Genomic DNA, 21,931 nt, shown 5'->3' with positions numbered 1-21,931 from the left:
GTAGTGTCTTGCCCAAGGACACAACAACTCTAATGTTCACATTTGAGTAAAATCACACTTTGGTTTTGCAATCTACATCTCTTTCATTTCTAGGAAACAATTTTTGTTGGTGAATATTGAAATACTGTCTATAAATAATAAATACTATAATGCTCTCACAGCCTCTATTAGAATACCTGTATATGTTGTCTTCATCAACAGTCCAAACCCTCTGAATGAACCTGTATTCTCACTTCTCTTTTGCAGCTCATTTTGTACGTGTGAAAGCCTCCGATTTAGAAGGAGTTACATGTGGGAAACAAGATAGATCTGGTTCACTTGATAAATAAAACCAATTGTCAGTTGTGGGTTCAATTCTCAAATGGACTTACAATCTATTTTAGTGTACTATGAATTCCCAATTCGAGTTACTGTGGGTCCATTTCATCCCTAACCAAAATAAATGCCAGAAAATAAATTGGACAGAGGATTTATTTGGTTGTCACTGAGAGCGAAGGAAAAATATTTTATTCCAGCTCCATTTTGAAGATGGAAGGAGCGACCCTGCGCAGCCGTGTATACCAATCTCACCAATTTGAACCAAAACAAATGGGCTTTTTCACTGGTTTAAATGTATTCCTTTGACTTTGCCTTGGTTCATACATTTTCAGGAGCAGCAAAATGTTTTTCATCAATGAGAGTTCTGTTGAATACTAAAAGCAATATTTTAATAAGACGAGAAATGTATGGGAGATAAACAGCATTTTGATAGAACATAATTTGTATGATTGCAAGCAAACTATGAAGATATATTGTTATGCGCAAGAGAGCAGGAGAAACTACAGACTTAAATGTATTTTTGCCAAATTTTCATACCTGTATGCTCAAAAATATTGATTTTTTTTCAATAAAAACACAATTTATATTATCTGAAGCAAAATAAAAAGACAGATTTTTTCTGGTCGCACATGTGTGTTAAAGAACTCATATTACAAAATTTTTTGATCTATTATGTTTCCTCATCACCAACAGACCTGGAGTTGTGTTTTGTTTCATTCACACATTTTTAACACACAAACTGTGCATATTTAGGCTGAGTTCTTCCCTTATACTAAAAACACTGTTCCACCTTATGATGTCATGCAGTAATACAGGAAGTGCTGCACTGTGTTGTTCAACTCCTCACACCTTCATTAGAATTTAGATTGGATTCAGGCCTGGAATTGTCAATCTCTACTGAACTAAAGGTGAAAAGGAACTGTTAAGTTGAAAACAACCGCTTCATGACATCACAAGGTGGAACAGAGCATTTTGAGCTTTGGAGATGTAGACAGTTATAATAAAGGATTACTCAAATTTATGTGAATTATAACACAACTCCAGGTATGTTTTTCAGAGAAACACAACATTGTATCATGTCTTAAAGCTCACAAGAGTCTATTTTGCGTAATATAGGATCTTTAACATGCAAACTTACTTTTATGGTGAATTTTACTTTTCAGAATTCAGTGAAATGAGGTCCTAACAGAGACAGAGTTTACCACATCATTTGGACTCTGCTTTTACACACTTTCAATGAGAATTTGTGTCATCTTACTATGACCATTGTAATTGTCATGATAACTCTCTAGCTTCATTTCTATCTGAATGAAGCTAAAGGAATATTCTATTCTGTCAGCTTTACAGTTTTTTGAGTGAAGACGCTTCACGGCCCATCCAAGCTGCTTCTTCATTTCTGGTCAGATGCTGGTGGACACTTATATGTGCCAAAGGGAGGAGTTAACTACACTGACACTACTCTGAAACTACTTGTTCCAGTTAATCTGACCAGAACTGAAGAAGCAGCTTGGATAAAGTGCGAAACATCTAAACGTCTTCACTCTAAAACTTTTGTCTAGTTACAGAATAGAATTTTTCTGTTGTTGTTGGATCCTACCTCAACGACTGAGGAAATATACAAAATAGCTGACTGAAATTATCTGTACTTATGTCATATCTGCTGTCCATGTCTGACCAGGAAGAAAATTATTTTTTTAAATGGTCAAACTAGCCGTTTCCCTTTTTCATGACTTCTGTGACTGCGATGCTAGACTCTTGCGCCGCATACAGACTGAACCTGGTCCGGGACCAGAAAACTGTTGTTTTTTTATTTTCGTATTTTTGGTTTTATTTTGAAAAACAAATGAACGAATGATACATGGATTAAACTAGAGAAAACTAGGACATATTTCTATAAAATTATTTCAACTATATTTTGAAATGTGTATTAAATGTTGTGTTGCAGGAGGAAGAGCCAGCAGGCAGAACGTGAATACGAGAAAGTCAAACACCAGCTGGAGAACCTGGAGGAGAGCGTACGAGACCGCTGCAAGAAAGAGTTCACAGGTTTGTACAGGAGGGTCACATGTGGAGTACAATAACAATATCCATATTTATGTGTCTACTGCAGTCCATTACATGACTATATGTTTCATGTAATTCATTTATTTAAAGGTCCTGAACCTGTAAATATGTCCACTGTTTGCATCTAATGAAGTATTATTTAACTGTACAATGAGAAAGGAAGTGTGTTAGGAGCTTTACTGTTACAGAAAAAGTCTGTTCACTATAATGAGTTTATAAGTACTTTTCAGATCTCTCAGAGACCAGAGAGTTCTGTAAAGTACTTATAAATTCATTGCGGTGGATAATTAGGATGCTCTGAATGCATAAGGTAAGTGAGGAATAACTTTAGACCACTACAAATCATTAGAAAATGTAATTTTGGTCTTAAAATGTTTGTCAATCAATGAATAAGTTAAACTTTATTTATAAAGCTCTTTTCATACAAAAATGTAATGCAAAGTGCTTTACAGTGATTAAAAACAATCCCACATTTTCTTCCACCCATCCACCCAGCCCCCACAGCTGCCCGACCCCATGCACACACATGCATACACATGCACACACATGCGCGCACACACACACACACACACACACACACACACACACATGCTAACATGCTAAAATACATAAAACTACACATAGAAAATGTGAGGCTGAAAACAGGCAAAGAGAAAGCAGTAGAGGCCGACCAATACATTGGTTGGCCGATATTATTGGCCGATATGGGCACCTGTTTGCTTGATATGGGCCGTTTTTTTTGTGGGCATGTTATACGTCGTTATAAAGCTTAGACTCTCTACATTCTGTTCATTTAATCCAATTTACAGACAGATAAATATCCTAATATGTGGCTCCGCATTAGTATTTATCTGCGGAGTCATTTGTGTGTATATGTGTGTCCGTACTGTCCCTGAACACACCCCCAGAGTCGCTTCACTCACGTGTGTTTGTTTACACCCGCAGACATAGATTCAAACACTGAGATTATTTTCTTTTTATGGACAATCGGTTTGAGTCTGGATTAAAAGGACATTTATTAGTGCAGACTTGTGAGGAGGAGCCTGTGTGAGCGCTGAGTTTTGGAAATATGTCGATTTTGAAGTTACTTTTAGTTCTTTTTCATTGGTTAGTGATTAGCTGCTGTAGCTCCCGCACATAAACAGGCTGTTTTCTATTGGTCTATTGTAAAGTGACTATATTGGCCGTATATTTGTGACTGGAGCTGCATTGATATGTAAATGAGCTGTGAATAGACGTGTGAATGATGACATTTACACATATAATTAATGACCGCGGCGCGCACGCATTTACGGCTAAAGGATAATAGTGGTAGTTTCTTTACTAGCTAGTAGTGATGGGTCGGTCGCGAACGAAGCGGCTCTTAGAGCCGGCTCTTTGAAGCAAATGATGGGAGCCTGCTCCTTATTGGGAGCAGTGTTTTCTCTTACTCACTTTTTTTCTCTTCACATCGCGTGCAGATTCGTGGTAGTTTGACAGCGGCAGCGGCTGAATACGAAACGAAAAGTTTGCATAGGAGAGAAAAAATTTGCATGTTTGACTGTAGTTCAGCATAAAATAAATACTCAGTCCTGGTTCAGTTCTGGTTGTTTTAGATGTTTAGATCTGTTTTAGATTTTCATGTTTTAGATCTGTTTTAGTCCTGGTTTAGTCCTTTTTTAGTCCTGGTTCAGTCCTGCTTTAGACCTGCTTTAGACCTGCTTTAGACCTGCTTTAGACCTGCTTTAGACCTGGTTCAGTTGTGGTTCAGTTCTGGTTTAGTCCTGCTTGCAACAAAACAACCTGAAGAGCCGCTTGGGAGCTGAAAGAGCCAGCTGCTTTTAGTGAGCTGAGCCAAAAGAGCCGGTTCTCTAAAAAGAACTGGATTACTCATCATTAGTAGCTAGAATGTGATGCAAAAATGCCATTAGTCCGACCTACTGTCGGCAATTATATTGGCAGCTCCAACTCCCATTTTATCGGTATCATATCGGCCACAACAAAATCCATATCGGTCGGGCCCTAGAAAGCACCATCAGAGGAACCGTCTACAGCAGGAGCAGAGAGCCTTCCACTGTCACCAGGAACGGCCACAGGACCCAGGGGAGAGATGAGGCCCAAGCACCATCCTTCCACCAGGAGCCCACAAAATAGTATATCCCAAACACAAACTGTGTTTCTGTGTTTGGAAAATACTTTTTTTTAATTATACCAATATCCAGTGTTCTTGTTGCTGTAGCCGATAACCGAAATGTATATTTAAAACCGACATAGAGGCATGCAAATGTACCTCTCTAGTATCGCTAGTACCAATATTAGAGCTGTCCAATGCGCATTGCCTCTACAGATCCATGTTTCTGCTCATCTCAGGCCTAATCAAGTGTTTTTATAGCCACGATTACATTTGTGTGAGTCGAATAAATCCCCTCCTACTGTCACACCATCATCATTATGTGGCGTTTGGCAGGTGCTGTAATAGAAAACAATCTTTCACAGACACGGTGTTATTTAAAGCCATAGACGCACTCCTGTGTGCCTCTTGTGAAATGGAGATGGAGACAGATGAACACCACAAATGGGAAAGTGCTGTGGAGTTAATGGGGACACATTTCTACCTTGGATCTGCTGTCATGTAGATTTGATATTAAAGAGCTGTTATGAATGAACGAGAGAACAAATACTACAGCAGACGCAGTACAAGTCAATTAATGTCAAATTTCACTTTAATGCAGCCTTTTTTTGTTTGTTTGTTTGTTTGTTTGTTGTTTTTTTGGGGGGGGTTTGTACTCAGAGTTATATTCATGAATATTTGGGTGCCCTTGTATTCTGCTTTCGACTGCCACCCACAGCTGACTTACTTCCATGTATTTAAAAATGCACACATGTCACTCCTGACTGTAAACCTACAGCTTATGACACAGAGAAGGAATGATTCCCAAGGTGACAGTCTCTCTTCTCATTTGTAGCTTTCACAAACCCTTTGTTACTTCAGTTTCATTTTAGACAAAAAGGTACGTGTTTCACATGGCTACTGCATGTATACACTCTTATTTGGAAAACTTTGGGAATCCTGATTAAAATGATCTATAGAAAAGGCAAATGCATTCACACATTACTGGTTTTACAACATGCTGTAAGGAAGAGGCAAAAGAAAATTATTATAGATGCTGCTGGGTTTCAGTTGACCTCACAACATTCTTTTAGCTAATGCCATTTAATCCAGTTGGGGGTAACTAAAATTAGTACTGTTAGATTTCTGTTTTTGGTGAGGTATGAGGTCCTTTAGAAATCATTAGGTTTGATTTTGTATATTCCATAGGAAGGTGTACTGCCATAAATAAGGTAAAGAGGCTCATCCCCCTTGCCCAATCCTGCCTGGGTTTCAGATTGATATCAAATTAGAACTGTTGCCATAGCAAAGTCCAATTTTTAAATAAGTATTATATCTTTTGAATGGGGAAAGGTTTTCAAAATGTTGCATATAACAGGAAGCATTGAAGTTAAATAGTTAATTTTGTATTTTGTGTTGTCTGTGCAGATTTGATGATTGAGATGGAGGACCACACCAATGACTTGAGTGAGGGCCGCATCCCATTCCTGGATTATAAGACCTACACAGACCGAGTGTTCTTTCTGCCATCCAAGGATGGGGCCAATGATGTAATGATCACAGGGAAACTAGACATCCCTGAGTCCAGAAGAGCCACAGTCACACAGGCTCTCAACCAGTTCTCCAACCTGCTCAACTCCAAGACCTTCCTCATCAATGTAAGATACATTGCACTCTTATTCTGCCTGGGGTTATCAGAAAAATTGATACTCCAAAAAACAAACCATGCTTAAATTAGATACACCTTTGAAAATTCCATAGACTTCTTGACAAATTACTTGACTATTACTGAATTATAGTTTTTGAATTATATCAGAACTAGTTGACATTTTTCACCGTAATATAAATAACAAAACTTGCATACTAACTACTTGTCCCCATGGAGATGTTATTCCTTTTTCTAGAATGTTCCACAGTAAGGTACTGAACTTGTCTATCTCCATGGAACCAAGGGGTGGGATCTATAACAAAGATGAACTAAAAAAAAAAAGTCAGAAGAAACAATGCTATCATCATCTATGATCCTAGAATTTGAAACCATCCATAGTTCAAAGTATCGTACAGTTGTTTTATATGAAGATACAATGCCATAAGAAAAGATGGGATTATTCATAATACATATTTTGTTTCTTGGTTTACTTTTGTATGTTTTTACTTTTTTAACAAATAATTATTTTGAGGAAATTTATTTGTCAGATTTTTAAATTACATCTGTTGTAATGTAGCCTTTATGGGGCGGTTGTTCATTTAAAACCACAACAATAGATTCTACAGTAGTACAATCAATAGGCTCCTAATGATCGTCCTTAAGATACTGTTTAAAGGTCTTATATTTTACGCAATATATAAACATTACACGTTATAATGTTGTCCTCAAAAACATACCAGGAGTTGTTTTTGAATAATCATTTATTATTAGTCTGTCTACACCAGGGGTGCTCAATACGTCGATCGCGATCTACCAGTCAATCGCCAAGATCGTGTGGGTAGATCGCCGTGTCTCGTCTCGGACTCGCGTTTGGACTCGGTCTTGTCTCTCACTCAAGGTCTGACACTCAACAAGTGCGATCATATTTCATTACGGCCGCTGCTGTTGGCAATAAACTTGTACCAGGGTGCAGGAGCGTGTGGGGCGTCTCAGTGCAGCCTGTGCGCTCATTTGAAACCCGCAGAGACTCTACGGCACATCACAAATACACACGCTCCCTATGCACGGCTCATCTGCGACAACGTGTGCCCTCATGTACCAGCGTGCATCACAGGGCAGGTTAAACTTCCTAAACCTCCTACCTGTCCATCTGCCTCACGTCAGCATGCCGCCCCTCACCTTTTCACGCTCTCGCTCCTTCCTGATGAGAAGAGCAAGACGAAACGTGAAGGAAAAATGAGTCTAAATTTGTGTTTGCAGTGTTGGCACAAAACAGGTCTACAGCACAGAGCAGATCTACAGAACAGACCTACTGCCACATTTGGCTGAAGTTTGTCTAACAAAAGTGCACAAATGCATCTGTGTTTGTCACGATGTGCATTTGGTTTGGTTAATGTGCAGAGGCTGGTAAATATCACTGCAAAACCAGAAAAGAATGCAACTCCAGTTTGGAACTTTAACAAACAGGTTTAAAAATCTTACCTGCTTCCTTCACTTTTTTCACAGTTTTGTGTAAAGTGCCAGAGGAAGCTCTCTTAAAGAAGGAGTTCTCAAACTGTGGGTGACGGTCCAAAAAAGGAGCACAGAGTGTTTCAGTGCAGTTTGCTTGGCTTTGTATTAGGTAGATCTTTATGACTTTGTCATTTTGTAAGTAGCTCACATGCTGAAAAAGTGTGGGCACCCCTGGTCTACACCTTCAAAGCTCAAAATGCTTTGTTCCAGCTTGTGATGTTATGAAGCAGTAGTCCATCCCTCCATCTGTCCTTCCATTTTCTTCTGCTTATCCGGGGCTGGGTCGGAGGGGCAGCAGTCTAAGCAAGAATTCCAAGACTTCCTTCACCCCAGACACTTCGTCCAGCTCCTCCAGGGGGACCTCAAGGCATTCCCATGTCAGCCGAGAGACAGACAGATGCTCAAGCCTCCTCTGACATGGTGGAGCAGCAGCTCTACTTCAAGCTCCTCATTCTCATCTCTAAGGGAGTATCCCACCACACTGCGGAGTAAAATCAATTTGGCCTCTTGTAACTGTGATCTTGTCCTTTTGGTCATTACCTAAAGCTCCTGTGAGGGGAGGAACATAGATTGACTGGTAAATTGAGAGCTTTGCTAATAAATTGAGAGCTTTGCCTTTCCTCACAGCGGTTCGATACAATGACCGCATCACTGCCGACACTGCACTAATCCGCCAGTCAACTTCACGCTCCATCCTCCCCTCCCTCGTGAACAAGACCCTAAGATACCTCCTCCACTTGAAGCACGGACTCTCTGCCCACTTGGTGAGGGCAAGCCACCTTTTTCCGGTTGAGAACCATGGCCTTGGATTTGGAGGAGCTGATCTTCATCCCAGCACATTCACACTCAGCTGCAAACCGTCCCAGTGCATGTTGTAGGTCCTAGTTTGATGAAGCCAACAGGACAACATCATCTGCAAACAGCAGATATGTTGTGTCCCCTAACCATACCCCCTTCTGCCCCTGACTGAGCCTAGAAATTCTGTCCATAAATACAATGAACAGAACCAGTGACAAAGGGCAGCCCTGGTGGAGTCCAACATGCACTGAGAACTTATCTGACTTTCTGCTGGTAATGAACACAGCTCCTATGCGACCAGACAGCCCTTAGCAAAGGGCCCCGAACCCTATACTCTCAGAGCACTCCCCAAAGGACACCACGAGGGACACAGTCGAATGCCTTCTCCAGATCCACAAAACGCATGTGGACTGGTTGGGCAAATCCCACAAACCCTCAAGCACCCGATGGAGTTTGTAGAGCTGGTCCAGTGTTCCAGGGCTGGGATGAAAACCACACTGTATTTAGAACACACCATTCCCCCTTCTTAAACAGAGAGACCACCACCCCAGTCTGCCAGTGCAGAGGTGTGTCAGCCAAGACAGCCCCACAACATCCAGAGACTTACAATACTCAGGATGGATCTCATCTACCCCCGAAGCCTTCTTACTGAGGAGCTTACCAACCACCTCAGTGACTTCAGCAAGGGTGATGGACGAATCCACCTTCGAGTCTCTAGCCACTGCTTCCTCTTCAGAACACATGATGGTGTGATTGAGGAGATCCTCAAAGTACTCCTTCCACTTCCGACAACATCCTCAGTCAGGTCAACAGCTCTCCCCCCACACTGTAAACAGTGTTGGTGAAGCACTGCTTCCTCCTTCTGAGGCGCTGGACAGGTTGACAGAATTTCTTTGAGGAGAACCAATAGTCCTCCTCCATGGCCTTTGCGAACTCCTCCCAGCCGCAAGTTTTTGCCTCTGCAGCTGCACGGGCTACAGCATACTTGGTTGCCTAAGGAGTTTCATGAACCAACAAGGCCTGGTAGTATTCCAGTGTCCACCACCAGGTTTGGGGATTGTCGCCGTGACAAGCACCACAGACCTTCTGATCACAGCTATGAGCGGCCGCATCAACAATAGGGGCTGAGGACAAAGCCCACTCAGACTCCATGTCCCCAGCCTCCCACAAGATCTGGGAGAAGCTCTCCCAGAGTTGTGAGCTGAAGTTCTCCTTCCAGCTTCTTCCTCCACCAGCGGATCGAACTCACAACCAGGTGATGATCAGTTGACAGCTCAATCCCTCTCTTCACCTGAGTGTCGAAGACACATGGCCGGAGGTCAGATGACACGACGACAATCATCGACCTTCAGCCTAGATGGACACCCTTGTGCTTGAACATAGTGTTTGTTACGGACAAACTGTGACAGAACTCCAATACCAGAACACCGTCAGGTTCAGATCAGGGAAGCTGTTCCTCCTGATCACCTCAATCCAGGTGACACTGTCATTGCCCATGTGTGCGTTGATGTCCCCCAGTAGAACAACAGAGTCACAGAGGCTGGTGCTCTGTCTAGTACCCCTCCTACAGACTCCAAGAAGGCCGGGTACTCATGGCCCCGGTAGGGTCAGTCATGGCAAACAGGTCCTGGGGCATGTGTCAGACTGAGACCGGTTCAGAGGCCCCATATGATGAGTTCTACACCGGGGCCAGTTACATATTGGCGTTACCCGGCCGAGCACAACCTGAAGGAGCGGCATGGGCCCGTCCTCCTGTGGACCCACCACCCAATGAGTGGCTGGTGCAGAGCAGTCTGAGCAGCAGTCGAAGGCAGGGGCCTTGATGACTGGATCTCCGGACATGAAGACCATGGAATGGCACTTCGCTGGGGGTGATGGAGCTGAGCTTGTGAGGGAGGTTGAGTGTTACCGACTAGATATAGTTGGCCTCGCCTCAGCGCACAGTTTGGGCTCTGGAACCCAACTGCTTGTGGAGGCCTGGACACTCCACTTATCTGGCGTAGTCTACAGGGAGCGGCGGCAAGCTGGTGTGGGCCTGCTCATTGCCCTACAGCTCAGCCGCCATGTGTTGGAGTTCATCCTGGTGAACAAGAGGGTCATAAACCTTCAAGCAATTCTTGAAGGTGTATGAATTTAAAAATACAATGGAGCACTTCCTATATTACCACATGACAACACAAAGTGGAACAGAGTCTGAGAGCCCCTCAGGTTAAATATGCAGGGTTTGTGTATTAAAAATGTGTGAATGAAACACAGCACAACTCCAGCTATGTTTGTGATGAGGAAACAACATTATAACATTAAAGCATATGGCAGATAAGCAAAAGAAAAGAGTCATAATGGACATTGAGACCCCTGTATTTGAATATTCCGGGTCAGTAGTTCAGAAATGGTGGTGTTATTGTAATTACTCAGTGTCGGTGTGTGCATTTGTTCACACCTCAAAAACATTTAGTCCTTTATTAGAGAAATCTCCTTTTAATTAGCGCTCAAGCCGCGTGTGTGACCCTCAGGCCAAAACAAGAGTGCAATAATCCCCCATTAATCCTAATCAAGATCATGTTTATTTCATTGTTCTGCTGGGTTAAGGCCAGGTTACAGCCTTTATGTAAATAGGACTTTTAGCAGGGGAGGAACATTACCAAATGTATCGTCATTTTAATATGTTTTTTGTAACTTGAGCGGAAGAAAGGCTGTGTAGAAATTTTAATAGTAGTAGTAGTGGCGGTGGTAGTGGTAGTAGTAGTAGTAGTAGGCCAATGTATATGTGCAGGGTATAAGGAAATAGTAGTAATTGTAGTTGTTGTAGTAATAGTACTAGCAGGAGTAGCAGCAGTAACATTTTACTAAAACTGAAACTTCATCTCAAGGGCTTTATACAGTGTATGTAGCAAAAATGCTACTAATAAGACCCACTGGCCTCTCTGATCACCACCAATAACCTAATTCACACATCAAGAAGAATGAAGTGTCTTGCCCAGGGACACAACAACACCTGAGCCATTATTGCCGTGTTTCATAATAAGCTGACAACAATAAGTTGACAATACTTGTTTATGGACACTATTAACTTTGGAATCAATGTAGTAGTGGTAGTGGTAGTAGGTAGTAGACAGTAGTTTATAGGTAGTTAATTGGTAGTAGGTAGCAGTAGCAGTCAGTGTTGGAGAAGTTACATAAAAAAGTAATGTTTGCTCATTACTCGTGACTTCTTTAAAAAGTAATCCCTTACTTTGCTTAGTTACCCTCTATGGAAAGTTACTTTTTACGTTACTCGTTACATTTTGATGGTAAACTCCATCTAAGGCTAAATACAGCACAAGACCAATAATCGACAAGACCTGTACAAGAAAGTTGAAACAAACTTTGAAGAGAGAGTTGAAGACGACTCACAACAACGTCTGCCTGGGAGATTCAACTCGGCGGACAAGGGACAGCCGCTCGCTGTGGAAGGATCTCCCTCGAGCGACCTCTCCCCATGTGTCACTGGCCTCCACTTCCTCTGAGGCAGTGTACCGTCACCGGCTCTGGGTCTGCCAGGAAACTTTACTGCTCCTCCTCAACTACGTCACGCTGGCAGGGCGGGGACCGGCATGCTTACACAGAAAAGTAATGCTGCCAAACTGAAAAAGGAACTATGTTTCGATACCAAATTTTCAGTAGTAGTACGTTATACCATTTTTACCTGAAAAAAGTTGTTACATTACTGTAACGTGTTATTTGTAATGCGTTACACCCAAGACGGGTAGCCGTAGCACCAGCAGTAGCAGGCCTGAACTATCACGGCCCTATAAAACAATAAGTTGAGTATGCTTATTTGTTGAAAATATTAACTTATTAACTTGCTGTAACAGTAGCGTAAGTAGTAGTACACACATGGTAAATTTTTCTATAGCGCTTTTCCACCTTCAAGGCACTCAAAGTGCTTTACAACAAGGAACTACTCACCCATTCACACACACATTCACACACCAGTGTACGCTGACACTGTGGGCAAGGTGGGTTAAGTGTCTTGCCCAAGGACACAACAGCAGCATTCATCTGTGGGAGCTGGAATCACACCAGCCAACCTGTGGGTCAGTGGGTCCGACCGCTCAACTTGTGATGTTTATGTCAAGAGCTGGATTCGAACCTTCAGATCAGTGGGCGAATGCCTCACACATCCATGTCTGGTGTACTGTTTTGCCCAAGAGCACAACAACACCTGAGCCTTTGACACCCCATTTATGTATAACAATAAGTTTTCTCTGCATACCTATAGACTAGGGATGGGCATTCAATGAAATTTTCTTAATCAATCGTCGGAAGAATTAACGATCGATTATCGATTAATCATTAACGTTTTTATATTAAAATGATCATCATTATTATTACTATCTGCACTACTAATCTGCATAAATAAATTCAACTTTATGACATATAAACCGTAACGACTCTAGAGCCACATCAATCCGTTTGAAATTATAATGTGTTTAATTAAGTTTTGTGCAACTCTCACAGAAACAAAACTTAAAACTGCATCGCTAATTTGCATAAACTCAGCGAAGATAAAACTACAGCTCTTGTGCGCTGATGCGGTTAACATCTGTCGGATTAAAAGACATGACTCGGTGGAATACAGGTTAGTTTGACCAGATTTGCGTTTGTCAAAATCAGGACACCGTACGGCGGGAGGGAGGTGGGGACTCGTCATCGACATTGCGCGACTCTCACCTGGCAAAACTTTTTCCCACTGGACACCGAAACATATGTTCCTGCTTTGTACACTGTCCACATGGACTCCCACTTGTCCCGAATGCAACAGAAAGCGTGGAATTTCTTGTACAAATCATCGTTAAATACGCATTTGTGCTTCGGTACGTTGCAGACTGACCGACTGTGTCTCGCTCCTTCTGAGTGCAGAGCTACATGTACGGACCCCTGTTTGGTCACGCTATGCACAGCAACCTGCATTCGGTTTGTCGATTAAAATTAACGTAATCGATGAAATTCTTAATGATCAATTATCGATTAATCGATTAATCATGCCCATCCCTACTATGGGCACTAACCACAGTAATCAGAAACAGTGCAAAAAATATGACATAGATTTCTCTCATTTTGTGACTTGATAAAGACATCACCATCTCTGCTCTATGTCTGTTTAAACACGAGGGAGTCTGCTGCATGCCACACTAAATATATCTACTGGGTCCACACAGTTTATATAAGAATGTACAACACTGAAAATGAGGTTTATAGGTACAGCAGAGCACAAGAACTGTGAACAGAACTAATCATTAGTGCTATTGGTGAGACTGGCACAGACACAGGTACCTGATGTGTTAACCATCTGATTTCCTCTTTACTGAAGTGTCTTCTCCAAGTCTGAATGTTCTCCAATTAAGATAATTTTACTTTGAGATCACATATTAACTATGTAACAGAGTTTTAGCTGATGTTTTGCTTTCTATTCAAGATCAGTGGGATTTTTTTTTTCCTTCAAAATCGTGCTTTCCAAAAAATAGTACAGGGTTTTTGATGCAAAGAAAATACTTAATACGTAATACCGGCGTCACTTCCATAATGATCATAAAATCACTTTTTAGATTGTAGATTGTCATTTTCAAAGCCAAATAATATTACATGTGGTCTTAAACTAGTTCTGACATACATAAAGGCCATAGAAATTTTCCAAGAAAGATCCAATGCCATACTGTGGAACATTCCAAGCTAAGAAATAACCTCTACTTGGAGACTAGCAAGTGGCAGACCCTCCACCAGAAAAGTAACATAGTACATCTTTAAACACTTAAATATTTTCAGGAACTGCACTTAAAGGATTTAGGTTGAGGGTCCAAAGTCTTCTATTCTCCATGGAGATGCTTTTTTGCCTGGAATGTTCCACAGGTATTGCATAAACTTGGTGATCCCAATGGAAAAAAGCAGGTGACTCCAAACTGTTTTTAAGACAGTAAAAATCTGTACAGGAATGTTTCTGAGTGCAGCCTTTAAAACTCTACTGTGGAACATTCCAGGCAAAGCAATACCATTTTCATGAGACTAGCAGGTGTCAGACCATCCATCAGCAACCACACTATAAAGTCCTTCATTATAGTTTTTTTTGCTGTGCTTTTGCAGTTCATCCGCACACTGGAGCGCAGCAATGACTTTAATGCCCGGGCTAAGGTGTACTTCGCATCTCTTCTCACGGTTGCTCTTCATGGGAAGCTGGAGTATTACACAGACATCATGAGGACTCTGCTGCTGGAGCTCATGGAAGAGTATGTCAACAGCAAGAACCCCAAACTCATGCTCAGAAGGTATGGACACAGCTCTTATACTCTTATACTTTTATTATAACTCCAGAAATATTGGTGGTTGTCTTTTGAAATATAAATCCAAGCTCACCCACCACAGACTTGTCAAATATGACTAATTTGAGTGTTCTTGATGTGTATTCCTGCTTTAGTCAATTTTCAATATTTTCCCTGCTTTAGACCTGCCTTAGACCTTGTTTTTACCTTTTTCCTTTTTTTGTTTTCTTTTCAAAACTAAGTTCACATTAAGGATAAAATCAGCGCCAGGTTCTTTCAACTATTTAAGGTTTATCAAGTATCATATCTATAAGGTTTTTCCAAATGTGTTCTATAGATTGTCTTTACCGCTGTGTGGGTCAAGGTTCCCTACAGTATAGGTTTAAGGTAATTAAAACAGCCATGCTCCTGTAATATATCAAACATATTAAACTGCATTGTTCTCCTTTTGCCTTTACAGCAGGGGTGGGCAAACTTTCTGGCTCGCGGGCCACATAGGGTTCTAAAGTTTGACTGAAGGGCTGGACAGAAGACAGGACATAACGTGTTAAGAGCTCAGATTCATTACGTTCTTATTCACATTTACCTAGGACTTCAGACACGGGCTACACGTTTCATCACTGCTGTGATAGATTCAAAACACATAAAATTGTTGAGACCTGTTCCACTGCACACCACGAGTGAATGTATATCGGCAGTTCACCGTTTCCGAATATGACTGGTAACAGCTCAAAAACAAACAAAGTTCATGCCAAACAACCACAGACACACACCTGTGAGTGTGGTAAAACCTGACTCCAAAATGTTGTACACACTAATAATTACGACTCAGAGTCCATGGGTTGCCTTGATGGATTTTTACCAACTCAAAATGGAAGCAGTGCAGTCTTATATCTTAAGCACCAACTACTTCACTCATGGTCCGAATAACTCCTGTAAGAACACTTTCCCATAAAGCATTGCGGCCAACATAATACGCCACAACTCAATGTATATATAGTGCGCCATCTACTGGGAAACGCTGGAAATGCATGACAAATAAAACATCAACAAGGTTTATTATTGTAATTTATTCCAGTTAGGCGGGCCGGATTAAAAGGTTTAAAGGGCTGCATACAGCCCCCGGGCCGTAGTTTGCCCACCCCTGCTTTACAGCCTCCTGTTCAGTAACTTTGACACAGCGTGAATGGCTCAGGTCATCAGGTTTCTGTTTGAGAGGGATGAGTCAGATGTGTGCACTGTAAGCAACAGATGTATAGAAACTGTATTGGATTTTTTTTTTTTTTAACAATAGAGTAGAATTAATTAAAGAACAGTAGATGTAATTTTAGACTTTTAATTTTAGCCTCCTGATTTAGTCCTGATTCACTACTGTTTGGGTCCTAAGGAGGCCCTGGGGAAGACCCAGAACACTCTGGAGGGACTATGTCTCTCGACTGGCCTGGGAACGCCTCAGGATCCCCCCAGAAGAGCTGGAGGAAGTGTGTGTGGAGTCTGGGCCTTCCTGCTCAGACTACTGCTACCACTACCCAGCCCCAGATAAAGCTAAAGAAAAAGGAAAATGTGGATGTTTGTGTCTTAGGGTGCATATTAGAGCCTGACTGATATATCGGTTGGATATGGTGCATGTAAATGTCCTAATATGTGGCTCCGCATCAGTATTTATCTGTCATTTGTTTGGGTGTGTGTCCGTACTGTCCCTGAACACACGTCACTCATGTCGCATCACTCACATGTTCTTGTTTACACCCGCAGTCATAGATCCATGTGCGCAACACTGAGATTATATTCTTTTTATGGACAATCGGTTTGAGTCTGGATTAAAATGACATTTATTAATGCAGACTTGTGATGTGAGGAGGAGCCTGTGTGAGCGCTGAGTGTTAGAAATATGTCGACTTTGAAGCTAGTTTTGGTTCTTTCTCATTGGTTAGTGGTTAGCTGCTGTAGCTCCCATACATAAACAGGCTGTTTTCTATTGGCCTATTGTAAAGTGACTATATTGGCCGTATATTTGTTACTGGACCTGCATTGATATGTAAATGAGCTGTGAATAGACGTGTGAATGATCCACATTTATGCATGTAGTAGTAGTAGTAGTAGTAGTAGTAGTTTATTTTCTTTGGTAATCATGCATCATATAACAATGATTTAACAAAAAATAAATAAATAAAATTATGCAGTTAATGCATATCAATAAAGTTATTCTGTAGACCGAAGGGATTTAGGTTGAAGTTTAACACTTGTTTTGCCAAACCCTAGTAACATATAGAATAGGATACAAGATGGCAGAACTATTTACAGAAAACAACAACAAAAAATCCTCTTTTATGAGAGCAGGAAAGAAAATGTCCTAAATGTTATAGTATACACTTACACAATACAGAACACAATCCAATATACGTTAATGTTCATACACACACACACATACACACACTCCCTGTACATGGTAATATTTATACCTATTGGTTTATAATATACACTTAAATATATAAGTATAATTGGGGGTTACAGTTAATCTGTAGGTTTAATGGGGTAAAATATGATTTATTGTATTTCTCTATATTTCTCTATAATTTTAGTCTGATATATTTTTTTAAATGTGCAAATTGTTTTAGAGCCTTTTAAAGTTTCATCAAGACTATTCCACAGATTGACACCTCTGATGGAGACACATCAACTTTTCAGGATGGTCCTCACAAGAGCTTTCTGAAATAGGCCTGATCCTCTCAGATTGTACTTACTCTCTCTGGGTTTGAACATGTCTTGGATAGGAGCAGATTGTTATGTGCCTTAAACATGACAACTGCAGTATTTAGATCAACAAGATCATGTAATTTTAATGTATTTAGTTTAATAAAGAGAGCATTTGTTGGGGCATAGTAATCGGCATTATTTATGATTCTAATAGCTTTCTTTTGCAGTAAGAAAATTGACTTGATGTTTGTTTTATAATTACTCCCCCATATTTCCACACAATAGTTTAGTTAATAATAGTTAATAGTTAGTTCATTTGAGTGCATTATGATTTACAGAGTTTTTGATTTTACATAATATAGCAATGATTTTTTTAATCTTTGTCTTCAATATGTTTATGTGCAGTTTCCAGTTTAATTTATCATCTATATTTATTCCCAAGAATTTTGTTGAATACACCCTCTCAATTTCTGTACTACCAATTTTTATATGGCACTGTTTATTTATTTTTTTATTTCCAAAAATAATGTGTTTGGTTTTATTCAAATTAACTGATAATTTATTCATGTCAAACCATTTCTTTACAGTTGCCAGTTCCCTTTGAACTTTGTCGACAAGATGATCAAGATTTTCCTCAGAGCAATACAAGCTGGTGTCATCAGCAAATAAAATATTGTGCACATTTTTAGGACCTTTCCAGTATCATTAATGTATATTATAAATTATTTGGGTCCCAGTACAGATCATTGGGGAACTCCATGTGATATATTCTTCTTACCTGAATTTACATTGTTTATTTGTACATATGGATCTCTGCCTGTTAAGTAACTTGTTATCCAGTCATGTGCAATGCGTCTAATTCCATACCTTTCCAGTTTGTTCAAAATAATAATATATAATATATATATAATATATAATAATAGTAATGTGTGGTCTATTGTGTCAAAGGCTTTCCTGCATATATTATGCATATAATTAATTACCGCAGTGCACAGCATTTACGGCTAAAGGCTAATAGCGGTAGTTTCTTTACTAGCTAGTAGTGATGGGTCAGTCGCAAACGAAACAGCTCTTAGAGCCAGCTCTTTGAAGCAAACAACGAGAGCCTGATCCTTATTGGGAGCCGTGTTTTCTCTTTCTCTCACTTTTTTTCTCTTCATACCGTGTACAGACTCGTGGTAGTTTGACAGCGGCAGCAGCTGAAAATGAAATTTTCAGAAATCTGCGTTTGCATAGGAGAGAAAAACGTGCATGTTTGGCTGCAGTTCAGCATAAAATAAATAAACCAGGACTAATCTTGGGCTCCAGAGAGGGAGAGAGAGAGAGAGACCGAGTCCTGACACTCAGTCCTGGTTCAGTTTTGGTTTAGTCCTGTTTTACACATGGTTTAGATCTGTTTTAGTCCTGGTTTAGTCCTTTTTCAGTCCTGGTTTAGACCTGGTTCAGTTCTGTTTTAGTCCTGCTTGCAACTAAACAATCTGAAGAGCTGCTTGGGAGCCGAAAGAGCCAGCTGCTTTTAGTGAGCCGAGCCAAAAGAGCCGGTTCTCTAAAAAGAACTGGAATACCCATCACTAGTAGCTAGAATGTGATGCAAAATGCCATTAGGCCAATCTACTGTCTGTAAATATGACACAAAGAGGCAGAATAACAATAAATGTTGCCTAAATAAATCCAATTTAAAATCCACCAGAGCAAAACCTAAGTTTTTTAAACAATTCAACATTTACAGTGAATTTTTACATTACTAAATATATCGGCGATTATATCGGCTACCGGCAGCTCCAACGACTGTTTTATCGGTTTCATATCGGCCACAACAAAATCCATATCGGTTCGGCTCTAGTGCATATACAGTACACTTGCACAATCACCACACCAAAACTGTGACTAAACCTGGAACTAAACCTGTATTACACCAGGACTAAACCAGTACAAGAAGAGGACCCAATCAGAACAAGTGTGGACCGACCATTAGTTCTGGTTGAGTCCTGGTTGAGTTCTGGTTGAGTACCTCTTTAAACCTGGAATCTTTATTAGGATGCTCTATATCTATATATTTTTTTTATTTGTTTAAAACTGGTTTAGTGTTTAGTTTTACCTTGGTGCTAAGAGACCTAGAAGTAATCTTAGATCAGTCCATGTTTAGTCTTAGTTTAGACCTTGGCTTATATTTGCTTTTATACAGTATTTAGTTCTTGTCTAGTCCAAGCTTAGCCCCAACTGTGTGTAAATGTGTAAATCCAATTAAATTGAATGGCATGATTCTGTCCCTGCGCTTTGCACCATCCTGTAAAATGTCCCTTCTCAGCTCCAGTTGAAATCTCCTCATAATCTGGCTCTGGCCCTCTCTGTGTCTGGTTTAGGAGCTCTGGGAATTGGACCAACTTGTTGTGGACTGTTTCGTTTTGTTTTCATGTCTGTGTGTGTGTGTGTGTTTGTGTGTGTTTGTGTCAGGGGCTGTGTGGTGTGTGTGTTTGTGTGGTGTGTGTGTTTGTGTGGTGTGTGTGTTTTTGTGTGTGTTTTTGGTGGTCCATTATCAAACTCCAAACTGCTCACTCCACTCCACTCGCACGCCGTCTGTTGGTCCTTCTGGCTATTCTCTCTTTCTGCAACTTTCACAAGTGCTTCAAATGTCTTTTCATTTTTTCCTTCTACTTCACTCACAGTGTTGCAGACTTAGACACATTTTGTTTCATTTTGGGGGGTGGCACTTTTAATAAAAATAGTAATAAGAATGTCTTACACTGTAGTCATTTTTCTTTCATTTTACACAGTGGTGTTAGTGAACACTGCTGACCACCTTCTGGAGCTGCTCTCAGTATGGTAGTGGACTCCAGTGTGGTTCACTTGTGATGTGAACACTACACGCTCTCAATCCAGGCCAACACTTCCATTCCTGGTGTCCTGTACAGTAACTGGTAGTAAACTCTTCATAACTCTGTAATTATCCTGCAGTGGTCACATTACTTTCTCCCGCTGTGAATGTGGAATCCAAACCTCGCTAATATCTTGATTTTTGTCAAGATGTTAGCCAATGGGCGAGTGCGCTTTCTACATTGTCGTTTCTTGCTGCAGTTTGGTGAGAACATGAGCTGCACAAAACCGAACCAGTCAACTTGTCCCATGAAAAAGTAGATTCAAACCAGGACTAAAGTAGATCCAATCCAGTACTACACCAGGTCTAAGCAAGCAACAAAGCAGATAAGGACTAAACCAAGGCAGGTCAGGGAGAGGAGGTGTTTGACCTTGGCAGGATCATTCGATTGGAGAACAGATGATTCATCTGCCATATTAGACATTTTTATATTGATTGTATTTATTCTGAAGATGATTCCCTTCCCAACAATTGGTCAGTGAAATGTTTGGAGACACCGCAGCGGAGTAATGACAGATGGTTGCCCAAATCTGATGAGAGTTTTCTGTTCAGAGATAAATGTGTTTTTAATAGAACTGTCAAATGAGATTCTGCATTTGGCTCAATCACTGCTGTTCATCTCAAAGTTAAATATGCTGTTCAGATGGATTGGTTTGAGTCCTGCATTAGACCACAGGTTATTAGACCTGGTTAAAACCTGGTTTTAGTCCTGATTAAGTCCAAGTCTACCTCTATTATTACTAGTTTGTAGTTCAAGACTTTTCGCAGCTCATCCAAGCTGCTTGTTCTTCTTCAGAACTGAAGAAGCAGATTGGATGAGCTGCGAAAAGTCTTCAGCCAAACTAACTTTTGTCCAGTCGACAAATTGAATTTTCTCCTCGACATGGATTTTACCTGAATGACTGAGGGATTCTTCACACAACACTTTGTAATTAGATGCAAACAGTACACAGTGGTCTCATTTTGACTCTAAGAGCTGCTTTTACAATATATCTGCACTGATGGAACACACATTTTACTTTATTAAGACGTATATCACGTATGGGCCCTTTAAGACTAGATGTCATCTTGTCCTGGTTTAGTCCTGGTCTAGGCTCTGGTTTTAGTCCTGATTTGATCCTGATTTATTTTTTCTTACTTTAATCCTGGTCTATCCCACCAAGGTCACCTCCCTCTGTCCCTCTTTCTCCTTCTCTTTCTCTCTCTACTCCCACCCCATCTCCCCAGACCCCCCTCCTTCTCTCCCATCTCGCCCCATCTCCCCGTCCCCCGTGCTGTCTGTCTGTCTGTTATGGCAGCGTACACATCTTAATTATGCCCCAGTAGAGATCCCCATTATAACGATTAGTCCAGCGTGCCAACACAAACTCCACACACCAACCATTTAATTAGGCATGAGCGCTAGCTCACACTGACCGTCAGCACTGAATCTGTGACATTAGCATTGGAGCAGTGCTGCCCTGACAGAGACAAAGAAATCAATTTATGGGTGACGCTTGTTGCTGGTTTAAATTGGATTTTAATACGAGCCCAAATGGGGGAATTAAGAACATGTACTTGCATAGAGGGACATTATTAATATGGTAAGCTTTTGATGAGTTTGCATTCTGCCTTGTTAGTTTATGGGGTAATTT

General features: G+C 40.8%; 1 protein-coding gene across 1 annotated transcript in view; it reads left to right on the top strand.

Annotated features, from left to right (window-relative positions):
• The window catches only part of plxnb2b (plexin b2b), a 438,171-nt gene that overhangs the window by 361,620 nt on the left and 54,620 nt on the right, over positions 1-21,931 (top strand). Inside the window, exons 25-27 of the mRNA XM_020919155.2 lie at positions 2,264-2,364; positions 5,900-6,129; positions 14,550-14,731. Of these exons, the coding sequence (XP_020774814.2) occupies positions 2,264-2,364; positions 5,900-6,129; positions 14,550-14,731 (513 nt within the window). The remainder of the gene's footprint in view (positions 1-2,263; positions 2,365-5,899; positions 6,130-14,549; positions 14,732-21,931) is intronic.

This window comes from Boleophthalmus pectinirostris, unplaced genomic scaffold, assembly GCF_026225935.1.
Source record: "Boleophthalmus pectinirostris isolate CB_2022bp ecotype Guang Dong unplaced genomic scaffold, ASM2622593v1 HiC_scaffold_2, whole genome shotgun sequence".
In the NCBI taxonomy this organism is placed as follows: Eukaryota; Metazoa; Chordata; class Actinopteri; order Gobiiformes; family Gobiidae; genus Boleophthalmus; species Boleophthalmus pectinirostris.
The sequence above is the reverse complement of the archived record's forward strand: the minus strand, read 5'-3'. Positions and strand labels throughout refer to the sequence as shown.